The 21,607-nt window shown below is 40.0% G+C and overlaps 1 protein-coding gene across 2 annotated transcripts in view; it reads left to right on the top strand.

Annotated features, from left to right (window-relative positions):
- The window catches only part of SENP2 (SUMO specific peptidase 2), a 33,490-nt gene extending 12,669 nt beyond the window's left edge, over positions 1-20,821 (top strand). Inside the window, exons 6-17 of one of the 2 annotated variants that reach the window (XM_021692735.1) lie at positions 1,228-1,396; positions 3,125-3,228; positions 4,546-4,640; positions 5,281-5,332; positions 6,151-6,217; positions 7,807-7,983; positions 9,174-9,305; positions 10,973-11,176; positions 11,802-11,881; positions 15,139-15,223; positions 17,861-17,956; positions 19,504-20,821. In XM_021692735.1, the coding sequence (XP_021548410.1) occupies positions 1,228-1,396; positions 3,125-3,228; positions 4,546-4,640; positions 5,281-5,332; positions 6,151-6,217; positions 7,807-7,983; positions 9,174-9,305; positions 10,973-11,176; positions 11,802-11,881; positions 15,139-15,223; positions 17,861-17,956; positions 19,504-19,566 (1,324 nt within the window). In that variant the 3' untranslated portion in view covers positions 19,567-20,821. Of the gene's footprint in view, positions 1-1,227; positions 1,397-3,124; positions 3,229-4,545; positions 4,641-5,280; positions 5,333-6,150; positions 6,218-7,806; positions 7,984-9,173; positions 9,306-10,972; positions 11,177-11,801; positions 11,882-15,138; positions 15,224-17,860; positions 18,389-19,503 lie in introns of those variants that run through there. The other variant, XM_021692734.1, reaches the window with a different exon arrangement.
- The last annotated feature ends 786 nt before the right edge of the window (positions 20,822-21,607 follow it).

Genomic DNA, 21,607 nt, shown 5'->3' with positions numbered 1-21,607 from the left:
TTTTTAAGAGTGAGGACTTTCACTTATATAATCACAGATAAACAAAATCAGAAAATTTAACATCAATACAATACTATTATGTAATCTCATTTAAATTTTTCCATTATAGAGATGATTTTTTCTGGTCCAGGATTCAGTGCAGGATCATGTGTTACATTTAATTTTCATGTCTTTTTGATCTCCTTTAATCTGGAACAATTCCTTAGCCTTTCTTTGTCTTTGATGGCATGGATATTTTTTATTTATTTATTTATTTTTAAAAGATTTTATTTATTTATTTGAGAGAGAGAATGAGATAGAGAGAGAGCATGAGAGGGGGGAGGGTCAGAAGGAGAAGCAGACTCCCCGCTGAGCAGGGAGCCCGATGCGGGACTCGATCCCGGGACTCCAGGATTATGACCTGAGCCGAAGGCAGTCGCTTAACCAACTGAGCCACCCAGGCGCCCTGGCATGGATATTTTTTAAAGAGTAGAAGGCATTTCTTTTGTAGAATGTTCCCTAATTTTGTCTGATGTTTACTCATTACTTGTTCAAGATTATGCAGGTTTGTTTTGTTTGTTTGTTTTTTTTTTGTAAAAATACTACATCAGTGGTTTATCTTTTTTAAAACATCACATCAAGAGGGGTAGGATACCAGTTTGACACATTGTTGGTAACTGCAGGAGAGGCAGGCTCTGTCACCACAACCAAGGACTAGGTGGGGGCTTCATGGCTTCCATTTCTTTAGCATTTATTAATTTAACGTTCAGTAGATATTTACTGAGTACCTTTTGGTGTAGATCCTGTACTAGGATACAATAGTGAAAGGATGTAATCTCTGTTTTCATGGAATTTAAAGTTTAGTGTGAGATGTAGACATTAAATAAATAATGACACCAATAATTAATTCCAGTGGTGCCAGGTGACTAAAGGAAAAGTGTAGTACCAGAGGAGGGTATGTGTCACAGGAGGGCTAAATCCAGAGTTGTGGTTGGACAGTTGGGCACGAGGAAGAAGGCAGAGGCTTTCGTGTGGCAGTTCTGGTGACCGCAAATAGACATTCCATAGTGGAATGCCCTCTGCTCTAGAGATGGATAATAACTTTCGTGAATGGTAGTTGTCTGATTTGACAAGAGCAGGCTTAACCTAGGACAGACAGCTTCATCTCAGGATGGTCTGGGAGCTTAAATTCTAGCAATTTAAGGAGTTTGGTGGTAACTTTTTCTTTTCTTTTTTTCTATCTCTCAGTTTTACTTTGAACTCAGAGGGGTATAACAGAAGACCAGGTGGCCGTCGTCATAGCAAAGGCCCTTCAGAGAGTTCCTTAACCTGGAAGCCTCAGGAACAGGTTGTAACAGAGATGATTTCTGAAGAGGGTGGCAAGGGTCTGAGGCGTCCCCACTGTACCGTGGAGGAGGTAAGCCCTTTTAGCCTCTGATCACTTTTAAAAAATAGTTTATGAATTTTTAGGGGAATAAATAATATGTGTACTGGAGTACAGAATTCAAAAGGGGTGGAAAGGTGTACCATGACTGTAAATTTCCAAGTCTCCCTTCCAGTACCTGACCCCACGACCCTGTCTGATGGTTAGCAAGTAACCACTGATACTTGAACGTACCCTTCTGGAGATATTGTATACATACATAATTTAGTCAATTTTCAGATTTTTTTTTCCACTATAGGGCAGAAAAAGGAATCATGCTAGGAAGAGAGGAGATTCTATTCCTTTTGGGTGTTTGAATTCTTCTACTAACTTGTTTCTTTTATAAGGCATAATTGTGACTACGTAAGAGAAGTAAACAGTGAACGTGTCCTCTTTTTCCTTTGTCAGGGCACTTAGCATGATGTCTTCATCAGTAGTCTTCTTTTTACTTCCCTCTTGAGATCTTTGCTTATTCCAGGAGAATTTAGAATTATTCCTGTACTTGACATTTCCCAGGACCATCTCCTATTGCAATTTGCTAGATGGTTTTCTGAGCCATTTAGTTTTGTTAGTCAAAGAATCATCTGTTTGAGGTTCAGGTGCTATGCTAGTTGTCAGCAATTCAAAAATTGAATAAAATGAGGCCCTGTCCCCTAGGAGCTTGTAATCAACAGAGGCAAGCAGAGAGAGGAACGGACTGAAGTAGGCTTCAGTACCTCTTAAATGAGAAATCAGAGATGGGACTGAGCAAAAATATTTATATACACAGGATATATTCTAAAATAGTAGAAGGTAATATTAGCAAATACGTATTCATTGGTTAAGGGTAATATAAGTTAGAAGAGCCTGAGTCTCAGATTTCAGTCTTGGATAAATACGTGTCACTGACCAAGATACCCTATGTGTTTAGGGGGAAGATGATGACTTCAGTTTTGGACATTGTTTAAAGTGCCTGTGAAACACGCAAGAAGACCTGTCCCGTAGACTCTTGGATATAGGTGATGAGAGTTATGAGAAGAAGGCAGGGTTAGAGACACATTTCTGAATCTTCTATATATTGGTGTTTGATAAATCAAGGGAGTTGGAGAGAGTACTCAGGGAGAGAATGTAGTGTGAGAAAAGAGATAATGGGCAGACCATCGGCATTTGAGGGCAGGCAGAAGAAATAATTGGCAGTGGAGACTGAGAAGATAAGAAGAAATCAGGAGTGTATTGTCTAGAAGGCAAAGGGAGGTCAGCAGGGTGAGGTGTTGGAGAGAGAGGTCAGGTAACGTAAAGGCTGAGAAAGTGTCTGCTGGATCTGGCCGCAGAAGTCATTGGTGATTTTGATGTGACCAGATCCATTTTGGAAACTGAATGTTCTGAATATGCAGGTGGATTATTTCTGTTGAGTTTTTTGTGGTTGACAAAAACTGCTGTCAAAAACCCAGATGCCATCAGAGTCTAGCAGGTAATGTAAATGAGTGGAGCAGGCTGGAATGAGTGGCCCATCTAAGGAGAATAGCCCTACACAGCTCCAGATCATTGGTTCAGTTTTTTGAAAGAGGTCAGATTTTTAGATTTTTCTTTTCAAATTTATAAAGTTGGTAATTCAAAGAAATTTTAAAAGTGTTGGCAAATAAAACACGTCTGTGGGCTGCATTTGACCTCTTAGTCTCCGTTTATGATTTAATGATAGCTTTAACATGTTAACACTTAAGTGACATCCTTTCTTTTATTTAGGGTGTTCAAAAAGAGGAAAGAGAGAAATACCGAAGGTTATTGGAGCGACTTAAAGAAAGTGGTCATGGAAACTCTGTTCCTCCTGTAACTCCAACTTATCACAGGTAAAACTGAGCTAACAAAATCAATGCTTTGCCACACATCTTTTTACTTAATTTTGGAGAGGAGATTGGCGAGAAAGGCTTTGTTGAAAAAAGAGGTTTGCGTTGAGAGAACTATCCTTATAATTTGCCTGCATGTTGTATCTAGTAATGAGATATATGGAGCCACGGTGGTTTTACAAAATAGATTTTTCGTTTAGCTTTAGAATCTTTTGTTCACATGAACTCTCGAAACTCTGATATAGAAAAGTAGAATTACAGGTTGAAATCAGGTTCTTAGGGAGTAGAGAGTTTTTTCAACCTTTCCAGCACACCCATTTCCCTCAGTCTCTTGTCTTTTTCTGTCTCTTCCCCCCTCTTCCTTTCCTGCCCGGTTCTCCCTTCCTCCCTCCCTAGCCTCTCTCTCTGATACACACACAGTCCCTGTGGCATGTCAGTGAATGCATTTGTGTATGATTGGAAGTCCTCCATTTTAGAGACAAGATTAAAGTCACCCCAGGTTATAGAAAGTTTTCCTTATAAGACTTCTTGTTAAATACTCTAATGCTTTGGGCAAGTAGATGACGGTGGCAGAAGGAGCTGATATTCACCTTATATTCACCTGTAAAAAAAAGGGACAAAACTATATGAGTACAGGGTTGAGGCACGCAGGATAATTCTAACAAGTGGTGTGAGAGTACACAGCAGGGGTGGGGGGAGTCCTGGAAATTATGTAACGGCAAGTTGAAGGTGCAAAAGTCACAAGGCTTTCTAGCTTGCTGAATGTACAGATAGCAGAAGATTAGTTGTCTAGGAATTTTAACTTTTGTTGTGAGCTTTTTAAAAAATTTTCTTTCTCTGCGTTTACTCAGGCAGAATGTTAATATTTTCTCTGTTTTGACTAGCCACTGTTGGAAGCAGCAGTATGCTTCAAACTTCGCTCTTGTCGTGTCAGGGAAATCCTCAAACTATTTTGCTGTTTACATTCCTGCTTTTATTGTATTGTTTTAGGATCCATTTCATTATGTCATTTAAAATTTTTCATCTCATAACTTGAGTTTTGTCACACTGAGCTTTTTTGGTTGAGGTGGTGCTGGGGATTGAGAACATCCAATTTTACCAACATTGAAACTGGAGGTTAGGTAACTTGGCTGAAATACTAGCATCAGGATTATACTCCTTGTATCCCAGTCCCAGATGGTGCTGTGTTGCATTCTCTCATAATTTCATGTTACAGGGTAATCAGTAACCCCTGTTTTGAGAAGCTTGTCAGATGGAAATAGTGAATATTTATGGTAGACTTTCCTTTTGTATCTGACCTTCACTTTTTGTGTTCCTAAGCTCTCAAAGAAGTCAGATGGACACATTAAAGACCAAAGGCTGGGGCGAAGAGCAAAGTCACGGAGTCAAAACAACTCAGTTTGTTCCAAAACAATGTGAGTTCCCAGATTTAGCCCTATCTCCGTATATTGACCTTAGTTCATGTGCACATAAAATTGAGAAATGAGGGCGCCTGGGTGGCTCAGTTGGTTGAGCGACTGCCTTCGGCTCAGGTCATGATCCTGGAGTCCCGGGATCGAGTCCCGCATCGGGCTCCCTGCTTGGCAGGGAGTCTGCTTCGTCCTCTGACCCTATCCCCTCTCATGTGTTCTCTCTCTCTCATTCTCTCTCTCTCAAATAAATAAATAAAATCTTTAAAAAAAAAAATTGAGAAATGACATCCTAGTGAAAGATGGTATACCAAAGTTTAAAACATTGTCAGACCCCAGGGCTTTGACTTGGGCTTATCCAGTACAAGTAGTTTAGTTAAAAGGCTATTTCAAGATGAAGTAGATTCAAAAGATACCTCTTGATTATTATTCCTAGCTTCTACGTAGCAAATATTTTGTGAGCCTAAAATTAGTTTCTTAATATTTATTTTATTAATTTCTTTATATTTCTCCACTAGCTGTTCACTAAATGGCATTAAATGATAAGTGAATGTGTTGATACTTTGGAAACTGTGTAAGTTGAAATTCTAGCTAGATGATTGATTAATAAAGGAAACATTCAATCTTTTCTTTATCATCTTCACAGACAGAGTTGTTGAAACAAGAGGACCTTTATGCTCAGTGAGAAGTGAGAAGAGGTACATGGTTCAGTTCATTCTAAGTTTTCTTTTGATATATTATTTTCTTTATAAGTTATATTGATGAATAACTATGTCTAAGGAATTGTGAACTCTCCCCAGCTCTGGTAGCTGGTCAGCATATATGGGTACATGGGTGGCTGTTGTGTCGGATGCCCACCCTAGCTCGGAGGGTGCCCTTCTCTCCTGGGCATTAGGGGTTCGGAGATGCAGGTGCCACTTAGATAGGTGTGTGGTTGTGGTGGGCATCTTTAGGAATTAGCACCTTTCAGTGAAGGCAGTTCTTTGTGCCTTTAGGATTTTGGATGATAGTTCCTTTATAGCAGAGTTTGGGGTAAGCTCTGGCCCATTGTCCAAATCTGGTCCACCTGCCTGTTCTTTTTAAGTAAAGTTTTATTGGAACACATTCATGCTAATACATTTACATCCTGTCTGGCTGTTTTTAAGCTATGATGGAAGTTGAGAAGATGTGACAAAAACTATAAGACTTGGGGAACCTGGCTGACTCAGTCTATAGAGCATGTGACTCTTGATCTTGGGTTCCTCAGAGTCATGAGTTTGAGCCCCATGTTAGACATAGAGGTTACTTAAAAACAAAAAACAAAAACAACAAAAACCAAAACCTGTAAGACTTGCAAAGCTCAAAATATTTACTATCTGATCCTTTTTCAGAAAAACTTTGCTGACCCTTGGTTTAGAGGAGTATATAAACTCAAGTTGGTTTTTGTTGACAAATTATTAAGTCTTATTTCTAAAACTCGTCTCACATGTACAAGTTAAAATTATCCAGTCTATACTCTCCCAATATTTTTCCTCAGGTGTTGTTCAAAGGGGAAAATTTCTGATACAGAGAGGACAGTTGGAATCAGACTTGAAAATGAAGGTGTAAGTGGAAACCCTAGTTAAATTTTATGTTGTTTTACTCTTTCACCTGACCTGTGTTAAAATTTTGGTGCTCATGAAAAGTAAGAAAGATGAAAAATATTACTTTGATTTCTAATTTCATTGTTTTCTTTGAAAAAAGCAGCAGGCATTGAAGATACACAACTTTTGGCTTCCTTCTGAATTCCCAGATGTTCACCTCTGTATGGTAGCTACCTTTTTTGTAAGAGAGACCAACTTGCCTCCGTCCCAGCCCTATATCTGTAGTGCCTGGCTTCTTTTGGAGAATCTTAAAAAACTGTACGGTCTCTAGGAAAGATATGTTCAGGACCTTCTTTTTAGAGTCAGGATCTCAGATTTATTTGAAAATACTACCAATCTTATGCTTAATTGGATTTTACATTTTTCGGTGTACTGGAATGCAAAGTGTTCTGGTGATCTCCATAGCAATACCAACATTTTAAATAATAGCAGCAGAGTGTTTTGCTAAACACTCTGTATCCAAAAGAAATACATTTCTAAATTAAAGGCAAACTTGATGTTTTAGATTATTTCACATTTTAGATACATAGAAATACCAAAGTTTAGGGCGCTGCTTTATGTGAAGTATCAGCTCGATCAAGTTTTTCTTCTCCCATTAAACCTCTTTGTAAGGAAGAGTGTAGGTCTCCGAACATCCCTGTTCCCAGTCATTTGGAGCGAAACCTTCTGTATTGAGTTATTGTTTATCGCCTGTGGAACACCGGCTGAAAAAGGCGGGGGAGCTATGCCTGAGAGAGGACAGAGAGGGAGCATATTTGGAACCTGTGCCAACCTGAAGGCTATGCTGTCTGGGGCCGTGGGGAGGGGCCAGCAGCTGCTGGTTTCCTGGGACAGGGATCCCTGGCAGTGAGTTAGAGTGAAGAGTACTGGCTCAGCACGTTGAGACTAGTGTGGTTCTCATCGAAAGCTCTCTTTCTAACTCAGTTTCTTCATTTTCATAGTTGGCCTACTAGATGCCTTAAATTCACTATTAAAGGTTATGTAGGTCACAATAAGGAAGGATATTGTCAAGAGTTTTTGGAATGCTGGCGGAGTTCTATTTGCTGACCCTAATGGTGCTTACATAGGTGTTAATTTTACAAAAATCAAGTGATATGTAAATGTTTGTACATTTTTCTGTAGTAAATAATTCCTTTAAAAAAATGAAATGGAGCAAGTTTACTTATTATAAGGATAGTAATACTTTATTCTGAGTGATGAGTGATGGGATTATGGGTCATAGGTTTTGCTTTTTTTAAGCACTCCAACATGTCTTGTAGCCATCTTATTTTTCATTGGCCTAAGAGAACTGAAAAATACTTTTCTTGCTGCCTACAGGGAAAGTGGTGAGTGTTCTCTTTCATGGTTTGTAATTGAGGCGCCCTGTGAGCCTTAGGTCTTGAGCATTTTTTTGTTCCTCTTGCAGGGACAGGCAGACAAAATCTCCTTCACTTACTTGGGAGATTTGCCTATTCTCTCAGGATAATGGCACTGTTTGTTTCATGTGTTATATATGTTTATATGTGTAAATATCAAACATGTCAATAGAATACAGAAACTTTTTTGATCAGAGGAGGGGACACCAGCTGGAACCTGACCTATCCGAAGAGGTGTCAGCCCGACTCCGCCTGGGCAGTGGGAGCAATGGCTTACTCAGGAGGAAAATGTCAATACTTGAGACAAAAGAAAAACATTGCTCAGGCAAAGAGAGGGATAAAAGGATGGATGATCTTCTTGAACTTACAGAGGTATTATTTCTTGTGTTGATCAGAATAAGAGGCATGTTTTTAAATAACTTCAGTTATCAAGACTTGAACACATGTTTTATTTTGAGGAGTTTCTCCAGGCTAGGGATGAGTGTATGAGAGAAATCAGGTCCAAGGGATGTCCAGTCACTGGCTACATTGATCATTAGTGATCTGTGAAGGTGGCCTAAGGGATCAGATTAATGTTCAGCAAATGTGAGTAGACATATTTGTCACATATCTTGGAATGTAATGGGCTCTTTGCAGATTTTTCTTCAGATATTTTGGGTTACATAGTATGGGTTTGGCATTAGGAATGAGCTCATTGCATTTTTAAAAAGTGATTATTATTTACTAAAATGTCCCTTTTATTGATTATTACATTTGAAAATAGTAAAAACTTATTTGAAAAACCAAGGAAATGAAGGTAGTTAAAAATTCTCATTTTAAAGGTGAGCCTGTATCTTGGCTCCTTTTCCAGTGTTGTTTTAGTAGGTGGTAGTCAGTCCTATGCAGTGAGAACCTGTTGAGCACTTATTATATATTGGTCACACAAATGGAGAGATCCATAAAACGGCACAATTGTATGCAGTGGAGAAAGCCGGATTTAAAATATTTGAATGAAACTAATTTCTTTTGGGTGTATAGATTCATCTCAGTAGCTTAAATACACATTTGTCTGCATAATTCTTCAGAATAACGAAGCCATCTGTTCAGTGAGGACTCATTTGGTAGACCACTGCCGTGTTTTACAGTTTCTCCCTGTTTGCTTATTCCCTTCATGTTCAAACTGTATAGTAACATCTCTTAGGGCGCCTAATTCTATTACTTTGATGATTTTAAATAAAAGTTTAGTAGGTAAATAAGGAAAGTGTGAAAATACTTTAAGAGTACTGTGAAAGGAGCAAAGGCTGGGAAGTTAGACACCCCTGGGTTCACTGCTAGCAAGGATCTGGTACCATGTTTGGCTCAGAGTGCTCAATAAATGGTAGTGGGATAATTGAAACTATACTTTAAATGGAAATACTATTACCAGATTATTGTTTCCAGAAGCTGGTAATTGAACTAACATTTTCATAACCATTAGTAAAACTGCTTTGTATTATAGAGATGAAAAGCTTGTTTTAGCCTCAGACTCTTGAAATCTGATTGTGGTTCTATTTAAAATACATCCTCTGGACTTTCTAATTCAGGACATGGAAAGGGAAATCAGTAATGCCCTAGGTCATGGCCCACAGGATGAGGTCCTAAGTAGCGCTTTCAAGTTGCGAATCACTCGAGGTGATATCCAGACCTTGAAGAACTACCACTGGCTCAATGATGAAGTAAGTTGTTCTTTTTTCCCCTGTTCTGTTATTATGCTTAACCATTTACCATCTATAACCAAAGTGATTTCTACCTAATTATTAGGGGTTGGGAAAGCAGCTTTTGGTTTCATTTAAAACAGAAACATCTCATGGGGCGCCTGGGTGGCTCAGTCGTTAAGTGTCTGCCTTCGGCTCAGGTCATGTTCCCGGGGTCCTGGGATCGAGCCCCGCATCGGGCTCCCTGCTCAGTGGGGAGCCTGCTTCTCCCTCTCCCACTCCCCCTGCTTGTGTTCCCTCTCTCGCTATCTCTCTCTGTCAAATAAATAAAATCTTAAAAAAAAACAAAACAGAAACATCTCAAAACTTAAAACAGTGGTCAATTCTGATTCTTTGCTGCCTTTAATTAGCCATGTTTCCCTCTTCTGCATCGGTGCTTTGTTTCATCCACCACTTCATTTACTAGTAGTCTTCAGTGACTTTTTTTTTTTTTTTACAAATTTATTTGTTTTTAAGTAAGTTCTGTGCCCAACGTGGGGTTTGAACTCACGACCCTGAGATCAAGAGTCGCATGCTCTACTGACTCAGCCAGCCAGGCACCTCTTCAGTGACATTTTTATTTATTTATTTTTTTTAAAGATTTTATTTATTTATTTGACTGAGAGCACAAGCAGGAGGAGTGGCAGGCAGAGGGAGAGGGAGAAGCAGGCTCCCCGCCAAGCAAGGAGCCTGACACAGGGCTCAATCCCAGAACCCTGGGATCACGACCTGAGCCGAAGGCAGACGCCCAACTGACTGAGCCCCTCAGGCACCCCTCAGTGACATTTTTATAAACCTTGGGTGTAGCTGATGAATAGAAGGAAGCAGCAAGCGATACTTATTTTAGAGGAATTCTTATAAGAGCCATTTTATTTTTTCAGTAATAAAGGGATAGATTGATCATTATACACACATGTGTATATAAAATGTGTCTTTTTCTTTATTTGAGTGATAACTGTAAAAATTTGCCGAATTGTCATCTTGTATCCTTACATATTTAGCTAAAACTAGCTCTTAGTTCTTGTACATGTTCTAGCTGGTCCTTTCCCTAACTCCCCAAATTCCCTGCATTTTCCCCCTTTGCCTTCCTTCCCATCCCCCCCCAGACTAATGACATAGAAACACATTCTTATAAAACTAGTATTTTTGTTTTACATTATAAATGCTATATATTTATTATAGAAAATTTGGAAAGTACAGGAAAAGTAAAATAAAAATATCATTCAGAAGTGCCACCACTCAAAAATAAACAAAATATTAATGTTTGGGTATATTTTTTTCCAGTTAATATTTTTTTATATATAGTAAAATTTATGAATAGTAAAATTCAATTCTAGTTAATATTTCTGCATATTTTTTTCATGTGATGTAGTTGCATACACCTTTTCATTATTGCAGACTTTCTCCTTAAGTTCCTTGGCTCTTTTACTCACATACTTCAAAAGTACAATTTCACTCCTTAATTCCTCCCATTTTGCACTCATTATCTTTTATTTTCCTTATTATGCTGTAAACAATCCTTTCATCCCCATCTCTAGTACATTCCTTTCCTGGAGCTTCTTACCTTCTAATTCATCCTAACTTAGGTAGAAATTTAGTTTTGGTAATGTACTTGCCACGTTCTGACGTTTACTCCCTTGGTATTACAGGTCATTAATTTTTACATGAATCTTCTGGTGGAAAGAAACAAAAAACAAGGGTATCCAGCACTTCACGCATTCAGTACTTTTTTCTATCCCAAATTAAAGTCTGGTGGTTACCAAGCAGTGAAAAGATGGACCAAAGGGGTCAATCTCTTTGAACAGGAACTTATTCTGGTGCCTATTCATCGGAAGGTACATTGGAGCCTGGTGGTGAGTTGAGAGGGTTAATTGTTGGAGTCTGTATAATGGCTGTTTTCTTGACTAATGAAGGCTACCCTTTTCTGCCCAGTTAAAAATCCAGTAGTACATATAAAGGCATACTCTGTAGAGTCTCTTCTTGGTTCTTGAGTTGAACAACTTAGAAAGCTAGATGGCAATTAATTGAATTTAAATTAAAAAAAAAATAGAAAAAACCCCAAAAGATTAAATTACACACACACACACACACAGCTAGATGGCATACAGGAAGACAGGAAAGAGTTTTAGTACACATATGAGTTCTTTATCTGATTTCTTTAGTTTTGTTTACAAGATGGTACAGATTTATTATAGAAAAGTAAAGGTATAAAGAAAAAAAACAAGAACAAAAAATCTCATCACTTTGAGAGGACCACTAATGTTTTGGTGAGTAAGTCTCTAGGTTTTCTCTGGGACTAGCGGTATATACTTTTATAGAAATGAAGCTCATATCATCTGTGATAATTTATAAAAAATGTGTCTTAGAAATCCATTTATGTTGGTACTTGTATTAACTTTTTAAAAGATGCTTTTCCTTTTAGAAATAAAATTCTATTGTGGTTAAGATGTTTCTGGATATTGTATTTTTCCATTGTAGGTGATAGACCTAAGAAAAAGGTGTCTTAAATATCTGGATTCTATGGGACAAAAGGGCCACAGGATCTGTGAGATTCTCCTGTAAGTAAAGGCTGAAAAACTTTAATGTTGTGTCATTATGCCTTTGTTAGCTGATCTATCTTGTATTTAATCCAGGGAGGCTCTGGTGGATGGTAGTTTAATGTTTAGTGAAGGCTATTCTCCCAGTTGTTCAGGAATTGACTTGAATTCATCTTCTTATCAAAAAAACCCCCTAATATCTGATCTTAACTGAGAACTCTTATTTAGTAGCATCAGTGGAAACAAGTTTGTCATGCACTGTAATATAAAATATGTCTTATTAGAATCCTGTGATTTGAATTGTTTCTTTTTTTTTTTTTTTAAGATTTTATTTATTTATTTGACAGAGAGACAGCGAGAGAGGGAACACAAGGATGGGGAGTGGGAGAGAGAGAAGCAGGCTTCCCGCCGAGCAGGGAGCCCGATGTGGGGCTTGATCCCAGGACCTTGGGATCATGACCTGAGCCAAAGGCAGACGCTTAACCGACTGAGCCCCCCAGGCGCCCCTGAGTTAGGTTTCTTTAGGATTGATACATTATTCTGAATGTTCTGAGGAACTCTTAACTAGGGTCTTATTCCTCGAATTCTTTTTTTTTTTTTTTTAATTTTATTTATTTGACCGAGAGATAGCACAAGCAGGCGGAACGGCAGGCAGAGGGAGAAGGAGAAGCAGGCTCCCCCGCCGAGCAGGGAGCCCGATGTGGGGCTCGATCCCAGGACCCTGGGATCATGACCTGAGCCGAAGGCAGACGCTTAACCGACTGAGCCACCCAGGCACCCCTTATTCCTCGAATTCTTAAACCCACTCATGTCTCTGCTTTCCATCATAGTTGGGTTCATTTCAGAACCAAGAGGTAACTTTTAAGTTAAAGCGTATGGTTTGTAGGCAACCATTTCAAATAGTAATTGCTAGAAACCTGCCTTTAAAGCATAGCCACTTAGTAAGCTGTGTAAAGCGGTGACATGAATTTCATAGTGAGGAAGCAGTTCAGTAAGAGCAGTCTGTTTTGAACCCCTTCTGCTCACTGGAAGCAAATGGGGGTTCTCGTTTTTAATTTTAGTAAGGATACTTGAATAAGTTTATAAGGATACTTTAGTAAGGAACCTCTTAAATGAATGACAAAATTTGTTATTAACAATTAGTTCAATTCTCTCTTTTTCAATATTGTTTTGATGTAAAAGATCCTTTTTATTTACTATTTATCTGAATAGAAAGTTTAGAGAAGAAAGTTTGAAAAATCATAAGATACACCGAATTGTTTATAAAACAGTTATTTCCTTCTAGTGTTTTCTGTTTCAGATGTATATAAAACATGCCCACATACATACATGTGCGCAGACACATACATATTATCACATAGATAGAAATGTTCTCGCTGAAATCATACAGCAAAGTTTTGTGTCCTGATTATAACAGGATACAAAAAAAAAAATCATACTCCTGTCACACCTCACTCTTTGCTCTTTCTCCCTCTCCCTCCTGTGGGGATCTGAGGCCCACTCCCTTTCCTGATGTTCCCAGTTCAGCTTTTCTTGACATGTTTTTTGCATTATTACCTCCGAGAAAAATTTAATTTCTCCACGACGAGAGAATTGTGCTAAGGAATAAAACTTTTTGTTTGTTGGGTTTAGAGGGCTACAAACCTTTGAAATATCTAAGATTCTTGCCTTCCAAGAACCAATTTCCACCCCCTCCCCTCCCCCAGAGGGCGGGGGTGAGATGGCTCCCACTGAGAGTGCATGCCCCGGCACCACTGATGCTGGTTGCCTTTATATGAAGGTTGGGATGAGAATGGAGATGCCTGGCTTAAATTTGATAACCCTTGGAAGATCTGGATAAACTTAAATCACTCTTAATACTTAAGTATGTATCTCTTAGGAACAAGGAAGTTCCCTTACATAATCACAATGTCATTATCACACTGAAGAAAATGAGCCATCAGGGGCACCTGGGTGGCTCAGTCAGTTGAACGTCTGACTCTTGGTTTTGGCTCAGGTCATGATCTCAGGGTTGTGGGATTTAGTGCTTAGCCGTGCCGGGCTCTGCGCTTAGTGGGGAGTCTGCTTGAGATTCTCTCTCTCCCTCTCCCTGTCTCTCTCAAATTAATTGATTAATTAATTTTAAAAAAGGAAAACTAGCAATTAGTCACATGTAATTTTTGGCTCATGTTCTGATTTCCTCAGGTATGTTTTATAGTTTTTTTCCCCTAATCCAGGAAGCCGGTTAGAGTTCACAGGTGGATTTCATGTCTCTTTAGTCTAATTTAGATTAGTCTTCCTTTTTTCATTTGTCATGGCAAAGGCTTTTTTTTGCGGGGGGGTCTAGGCCAGTTGTCTTGTTTTATATCTATTCTAATTTTTAATTGAAGTATAGTTGACACAATGTTACATTAGTTTCCGGAGTATAATTTAGTACTTTGACAATTCTTTAGTTATGCCATGCTCACCACAAGTTTAGGTACTTTTTCAATTTCCAGTATAGTTAACATACAGTGCTATATTAGTTTCAGGTGTACAATGTAGTCAACCATTGTAGAACCATAGTGATTCAACCATTATAGAACATTGTATATTAATCAGTGTGCATCACGGTAAGTGTGCTCTTAATCCCCTTTACCTGTTTCACCCATCACCCCACATTTTATATCTATTTTTAAGTGAGAAAAAGCAAGTTGTAAAATGAAGTACTTTTTATTTTATTTTATTTATTTATTTATTTATTTATTTAGAGACAAATCTTTTTTTTAAAGATTTTATTTATTTATTTGACAGAGACACAGCGAGAGAGGGAACACAAGCAGGGGGAGTGGGAGAGGGAGAAGCAGGCTTCCCGCTGAGCAGGGAGTCTGCTTCTCCCTCTGACCCTCCCCCCTCTCATGTGCTCTCTCTCATTCTCTCTCTCTCTCAAATAAATAAATAAAATCTTAAAAAAAAATAAAATTAAAATAAAGTGTATGTTTTTAAATTGTGTGTGAGTAGTGGAGAACTAGAAGAATACACAGCAAACTATTAATAGTAATTACTGCTGGAGTGGCTATTATGGGGTCTTTTGCATTTTATATTTTACAGGTTTTAATTTTCTAAGGCATGTCCAGTTTTTGTAAGCAGGAAAAAAATGAAATTTAAAAACTAAAAGCAATCACATTTTTAAAAAAAGCTCTAGTGAAGATGGATTTGAGAATAGCCTGTCTATTAAACATCCTTTGTAATGTCCTTTGTAATCATAATGGTAAGTCTCCACAGGGATTCATCAATATATTCCTTTGTTGTTTTTTTAGTCAGTATTTACAGGATGAAAGTAAGACCAAAAGAAATATTGATCTGAATCTTTTAGAGTGGACCCACTACAGCATGAAGCCACATGTAAGTGACGATCATCTGCATTTGAAGTGCTGTTACCTTTACTGATTGTGGCATATTATGTAGACCCTGCTTCTTCTCTCCCCTCACTCATTCATACCCTTAGGCATGCGTTCTCCTGAAGTATACATCTTAAGAATTATCTGCTTCTAAATCTTTAGAAATTCGTTTAACCAAGATGTCTGCTTTTTGGCCTTTATTTCTTGGTTAAATCTAAATGTTGGGGCAGCTGGGTAGATCAGTTGGTTAAGCATCTGACTCTTTTTTTTTAAAAGATCTTTATTGAGGTGTAGTTGACAGAAGAAAAATGCACAGTTAAAGTGTACAATTGGATAAGTCTTCACATAGATATATACATGTGAAACCATCATCACACTCAAAATAATGAAGATGCCGATCACCCCAAGAGCTTCTTTATGCCCCTTGGGAACCCTTCCCTCCAGTCCCATTCCCATGCTACACAACTCACCTGCTTCCTGCCAATTTAACATGCTGTTGCTGTCCACTATTTTAGATTGTCTTTTGGAAAGGCCTATGAATCACACATCATTATCACTTTATATAAACAATGGTTGTTTACATTTACCTACATCTTTATCAGTTTATTGGCTCTGCATTCATTCTTGCATCTCAGACTTTTCTTGGGAGATCATTTTTTGGAAACATATCATTTAAAAATTCTTCTAGTCAACGTCTGGTAGTAAATGTTCTTAGTTTGTGAAAATCTGAAAATGTGTCTGCTTCACCTTCATACAGGAAAGATGTTTTTCTAGGTGCACAGTTCTAGGTTGTCAATGTTTGTTCACTTAGAACTCTGAAGATAAGTCCACTGTGTTCTGGTTTCCTTGTTGCTACCGAGACATCTGATACATAGTTACCGTTCCTTTGCAGACCAATTTGTCCTTTCTTTCTGGATTCTTTTAAGCATCCGACTCCTGATTTCAGCTCAGGACATGATCTCAGGGTTGTGAGATCGATCCCGCGTCGGGCTCCACAGTCAGCAGGGAGTCTGCTTGAAGATTCTCTCTCCCTCTCTTTCTGCCCCTCCTCCTGTGCACCCACTCTCTCTCTTGCAAATAAATAAATAAATCTTAAAAAAAAAATAAATTGTGGGGCGCCTGGGTGGTTCAGTCGGTTAAGTATCTGCCTTTGGCTTGGGTCATGATACCAGGGTTCCTGGGATCAAGCCCCGCGTTGGGGGGTCCACGCTCAGCGGGGAGCCTGCTTCTCCCCCTCGCTCTGCCACTTCCCCTGTTTGTGAGTGCTCGCGCTCTCTCTTTCCAATAAATAAATAAAATCTTTAAAAAACAAATTGTAAATATTAACCATATGCTAGCATGTCTCTCAAAAAAAGCTAATAAACTCAAGTCAGCTATTTTTCTTGGTTGGTGCTGATGAAAGTTTAAAGTTCTTATTACTTACTGGGAATTTTGTTTATTTAGGTCTTAAAGGTCCCATGCCACAGGTCCTCAAGAGTCAAGTATGCTCTTTGTGAATATGCTTTGTATTATACTTGCCAGATTTGAATCTCATTCAGGGTTTGACAATGCATACATTTTTGAGCCCTAATGGCTTCTTTTTAAAGTAAGCTGCATAAATTCAGCTTTAGCCCTCACCTGTGTATAATGGCTCCCCTATCTTTACTCAAAGGATTTTCCTTTCTAAGTTGAATAATTAGAAGGTTAAGCTTTGAAATTTGAGGAAAGCATAGATATAAGGAGTCTGTTAGGATGAGTACCATGTTCTGGTATGGGGAACGTAATAAAGAAAACAAATTGTATGTTGGAGTCTATAGTTCTCTCCATTCTGTGAGAGATGCTGTGCTCAGGAGAAAAGTGTGAGCTACCTACCATATGTGTGGGTGTTGTGCATGTTCAGACAATCTTTTCTTTTTTTACAATAATCATCTGTATTTCTTGGAATAAAAATTGAGCTTTGGTCATCTGGAATGTTTTCCAGCAGGGGATTCAGACTCTCTTTTATTCTTACTATCTTGTGCTCCTTAGAGCTGACAGCCAAAATGTGTATGGGGCTGGCCAAGGTTAGGGCAGCAGAGGCCTGGGGAGTGTGTCAATTTAGCTCACGTGGATTGGTTTTGGGGCCTTTAGTACCACTTGCAGTAAGCTCTGCTTTTGCCTCAGGACAGAATTGAGCCATCAAAGCAAGATCCTGATGAAAGCCTGTCAAGAGGCATTTTTTTCTTTTCCCTGCTTGTAGCTGTGGGAGTCGAAAGTTGTGGTCTTCTTTTCCTGTCTAGAGAAGTTAAACCCTGCAGTATTGAAATAGGTTAGTTGTTTTGATTGAGCCATATTTAGCCCTTTTCAAAATGTATAAAGTGCTTCTGAAACCATTCTGACTAGAATTCCTGTTCCTAGTAATAAACTTTCAGTTTGGTTTCTTAGTATGAGAGCCAAGAGATGGAATTGTTGCTTTGCTTTTCCTTTCCTTTCTGAAAAATATTTTCTGTGCGGGTCACGAACTCCAGTCATGGTGGGAGTTCTTATGCCACATAAAGACTGTGTTTGTGTAGTACCTTTATAATATTGTTTATCCACTGTAATATTTATAAGAAGTCAAAGGAGTTTGTATTTGATGACATTTTATCCCTTTCTCCCCCCCCTTTTTTAAAAAAAATTTTAGGAGATTCCTCAACAGTTGAATGGGAGTGATTGTGGAATGTTTACTTGTAAATATGCAGATTATATCTCTAGGGACAAACCTATCACATTTACTCAGGTGAGTGGAGCCCCCTCCTCACCCACTTACTTGTTATCGAAGAAGATGAACTCCGAGCGGGTTCCCCGTGCCTGGTGCACAGTAAGGTCTGAAGAATGGCCCCTGTGCCGCCGCTCTTGCTGTTGTCACCCTCGGCCGTGGCCCCGCTCCTGCTGGGATCGGGGTTTGGCACTGCATCTGCTCTTAGGTTTCTCCTCCTCTTTGGTGACCAGTGAGGCAGTTTGCATATCTCCGAACTCCAGTGTTCACTAGCTCCTGAGTATTACTGATATTTTTGGCCAAAGGAGGAGGCAAGTAAGAGTGTGTGTGACAGCCCGGGGAAATCAGGCCTTGTGAGAAGGTAAGCTGCGGGTCTGAGCTAGAACTACAAATACTGCCTTCCCCTTCTGTGCTGGTTACTTGAGGTTCTCCGGGGCTCTGTATTTGAGTGGGAATTCGAGTATATTGGGAACTCTTGAGAGTTTATGTTTGTAATAGTGGATTCTCAACCTTTTTATAACTGAGTCAGGACAACCCCCTTTAAAATATATTTTTCTTCAGCAGACCTCATTTGGGTAGATGTTGTCTACCAAACTACTTACTGAATAGGACTGATAACCCTATTCCAAGCTGGTGAGCAATATGAAGTAACTAGGGCTCCCATGCTGAATTAATACAATTCTAGTCTAAAATAAAGGCACTTTTTATTGGTTAGTTTTAGTAGTTTTACTAAGAATAAATGTGTGATTTTTTTTTTTTTACTATATGTTTTGAACTATTTAAAATAACTTACACATCCATGTATTAAGACTTTTTAGGCCCCTCCAGGTAGGAAATCACTAGTTTATAGTAAAGTGGTATATCCATCTTATAATGAGATACCAGGAGTACCTCAAGGGTGTGAACTTCTGATTTCATCAAAAAGAGGACTAGTTGAGTTACAGGTAATTTTGGATTTGTCTTGTGTGTTGCTGCTTTGAAAATTGGCCCATGTAGTGATTATCATAAAGCAGAATAATATATTGAGCCAAGCCATTTCCTTCTTTGATGCTTCTAAGTAACAAGGAGTTATTTGCTGTCCGAACCTACTGAGGTGAGATTTGAAGGGCAGAAGTTGCCATTTGAACAGAATTGACAATGTATAACGTTTGGTAAAACAGGGAGAGATTTTTGAATGTTTTTTCCTTTATTTAAATAGAGTTCATGTTTTTCTCGAAAAAGCAAAATATGTTCATTTTAGAATGTTCTGTAAGTATATGTAAGTAGAAAAGTTTCATATTATGCTACCACTTGGGGTTTCCATTTTGGTTCACGTCTTTGTGCTATGACGTAGTTGTGCGATTCTATTGTATAATTCTGCAACCCGCTTTGATTTTCCTTAACGTGTAAAACTGCTTCTGATACAGACATTATAATAAGAACATTATAACCCCCTTATCTATATAGGGCTTTGTAAGTCTGAACCATGACATAAAAGAGTCAAGGCTTCTGTAAAGGACATGGTTTATTACACGATTGCGCCCCGAGGGTTACTGTGTGGCATATGATGTGTTGTTTGTGGACTGCAGCACCAGATGCCTCTCTTCCGGAAGAAGATGGTGTGGGAAATCCTTCATCAGCAGCTGCTGTGAGAGTGCCCCGCCCAGTCCATCGAGCTGCTGGTGGTTCTGTCACGGAGGACGGCTGTTTCCATATACCTCATGCGTCGTGGGTTCAGAAGTCCCTGCATCACCTCTGTTGGCTCACAGGTCCTGAGCTGTAGGACGTGCGCGCCGGCCTCGCCTGCACCCTGGTCCTGACGTGGTGTGTGGACGTTCTGCCTGCAACCCCCTGTGTAAGCCTGTGCCTGCTCAGAGCCTGGACTGTTCGACCCACACGAGAACAAACGCTCATTAATAACTCTTTTTTTTTAAAGATCTTATTTTCCCTATGAATGTGGGAAATGCAGGATTTATTCTACGATGTGTCTTCTGTGTGTGTGTTCCCGTGTGTTCATTTCGCTCACTCATTTGCAAGCATAACGGGCAGTGGCCGTCTGCCGCTGCTCTTACAGTTAACTCTGAATTACCTGTTTGAACTATTTATTTGTGAAGGGAATGTTACCCAAGCTCCACTCCCAGCTGAAGATCCAGAGGGCAGTCAGTGCGGGGGGCGGGAAGGAAGGGTTAACCGACTGCCCCAGGGCTGGAGCAGAAAGGGCCAACTCAGCTGCAGATGCTGCGTTGGAACCGGGGGAGGCGCCGGGGGAGGCGCCGCGGGAGGCGCCGCGGGGGAGGGCTCCGGTGCCTTCCAGGCCAGCCTGGCGCTGCAGCGCCGGCATGGGGCGCACGGGGCGCGGCAGAGCGGGGCGTGTTCGCTAGGCGCCTTCACGAGAGCGCCGCGGGCGTCCTAAAGAGACCGCTCCTTCTGGAAATGAGGTGACTTGGCTACTCTTGAGACGGGATTTGAAGTAACTGTAAGCCCTAAATCTTCATTTTCATCCCATACTGGGTGAGTATAAACCTCAAAATTGTAAGGGCTGGCCCGGGCTGTTGATGTCAAAAGATACTATTCAGTGTCAGAGCTATTTTTCCTCAAACGTTGTTTTTTTCTATATATAAAACCGAAATTAAGTTTTGTACTCGTTAGGATTTACGTCCCCCCCCCCATTCCATCCCCACTGAAATTTGGAAGAAAATTTAGTACTTGGCTCTGAGGCTGCCAGTTGTACAATGATCTATTTTGCATATGAAAGTTTGTATTTACCTTTTTTGTTCATTAAAAACTTTCCAGTGGTTACGCATTTTTAATTTCAGAGAGTTTATAGAGTTGGTCAGAGCATATTTTGCAAGATCTAGTGCCTAGTGTTGCTTTCCCGGTGTAATAAAGGCTGTCTGGCGGAACCTGAAAAGTATGTGCTGAAATGACTCCTAACCCTTTCCCCACCTAACCCCCCCCCCACTTGTCCTGGCGCACAAAAGCAAGGGGGTAAAACCAGAAAAATCGGGCCTGTGTTCGCCATGAACCAGCGTGTCCGCCCTCTGGAGGGCGTGGCCGCCGGTCACAGACGCATGGTATTGTAGCCAGTTTCCCTGGGACGTGTCAGAGTCTCCGTATACGGCATCTGGGGCCCGGCAGAAATTGTGGTGCCTACTTGATAGGCACACCAGAGGACGTGTGCTGGATGAGGAGTAGAAGGGTGAGCTGCTTGTGCAGAGTCTCCCTCAAGCTTAGGCCGCATACAGCCTCTTCTGGAGGCTACCGGCGCTGTGTCAGTGAGTGCTGGGATCAAGCAGCTGGTACAGCCAAAAAGCCGGAGATTTACCGGCTCAGCATTATACTAAAAACCTGGGTTCCACTTGGCTCTTGGAGGTTTCAGCTGAGAATTTAGTACCTTAAGATTTGTTCCATGGGGGGTAAATCCGGTGAGGAATGGCGGTTTGTATTCCACAAATGTCCCCGGGGAGGGACAACGGGGTTTCAGTCGTTTGTGTGACACAAGGAGCTGAGGGGCTTCTTCGAGCAGCGGTCGCTGAGCTGCCCACTACTGTGTACTCTTCAGGACAGCCCTTAACAGTCTCCCAGGACATAACGAAATCGACGAGAGCAGAGAGTTAAGCTAGAGAATGGCCTTCTAGTTTACCCCGAGTTCCTGAATTTAATAGGAGTACCACAAGCCGTGCTTCTCTAGGC

This window comes from Neomonachus schauinslandi, chromosome 1 (genome assembly GCF_002201575.2).
Source record: "Neomonachus schauinslandi chromosome 1, ASM220157v2, whole genome shotgun sequence".
Taxonomy (NCBI): domain Eukaryota; kingdom Metazoa; phylum Chordata; class Mammalia; order Carnivora; family Phocidae; genus Neomonachus; species Neomonachus schauinslandi.
Note: the sequence above shows the minus strand (reverse complement) of the source record. Positions and strands in the feature narration are given on the sequence as shown.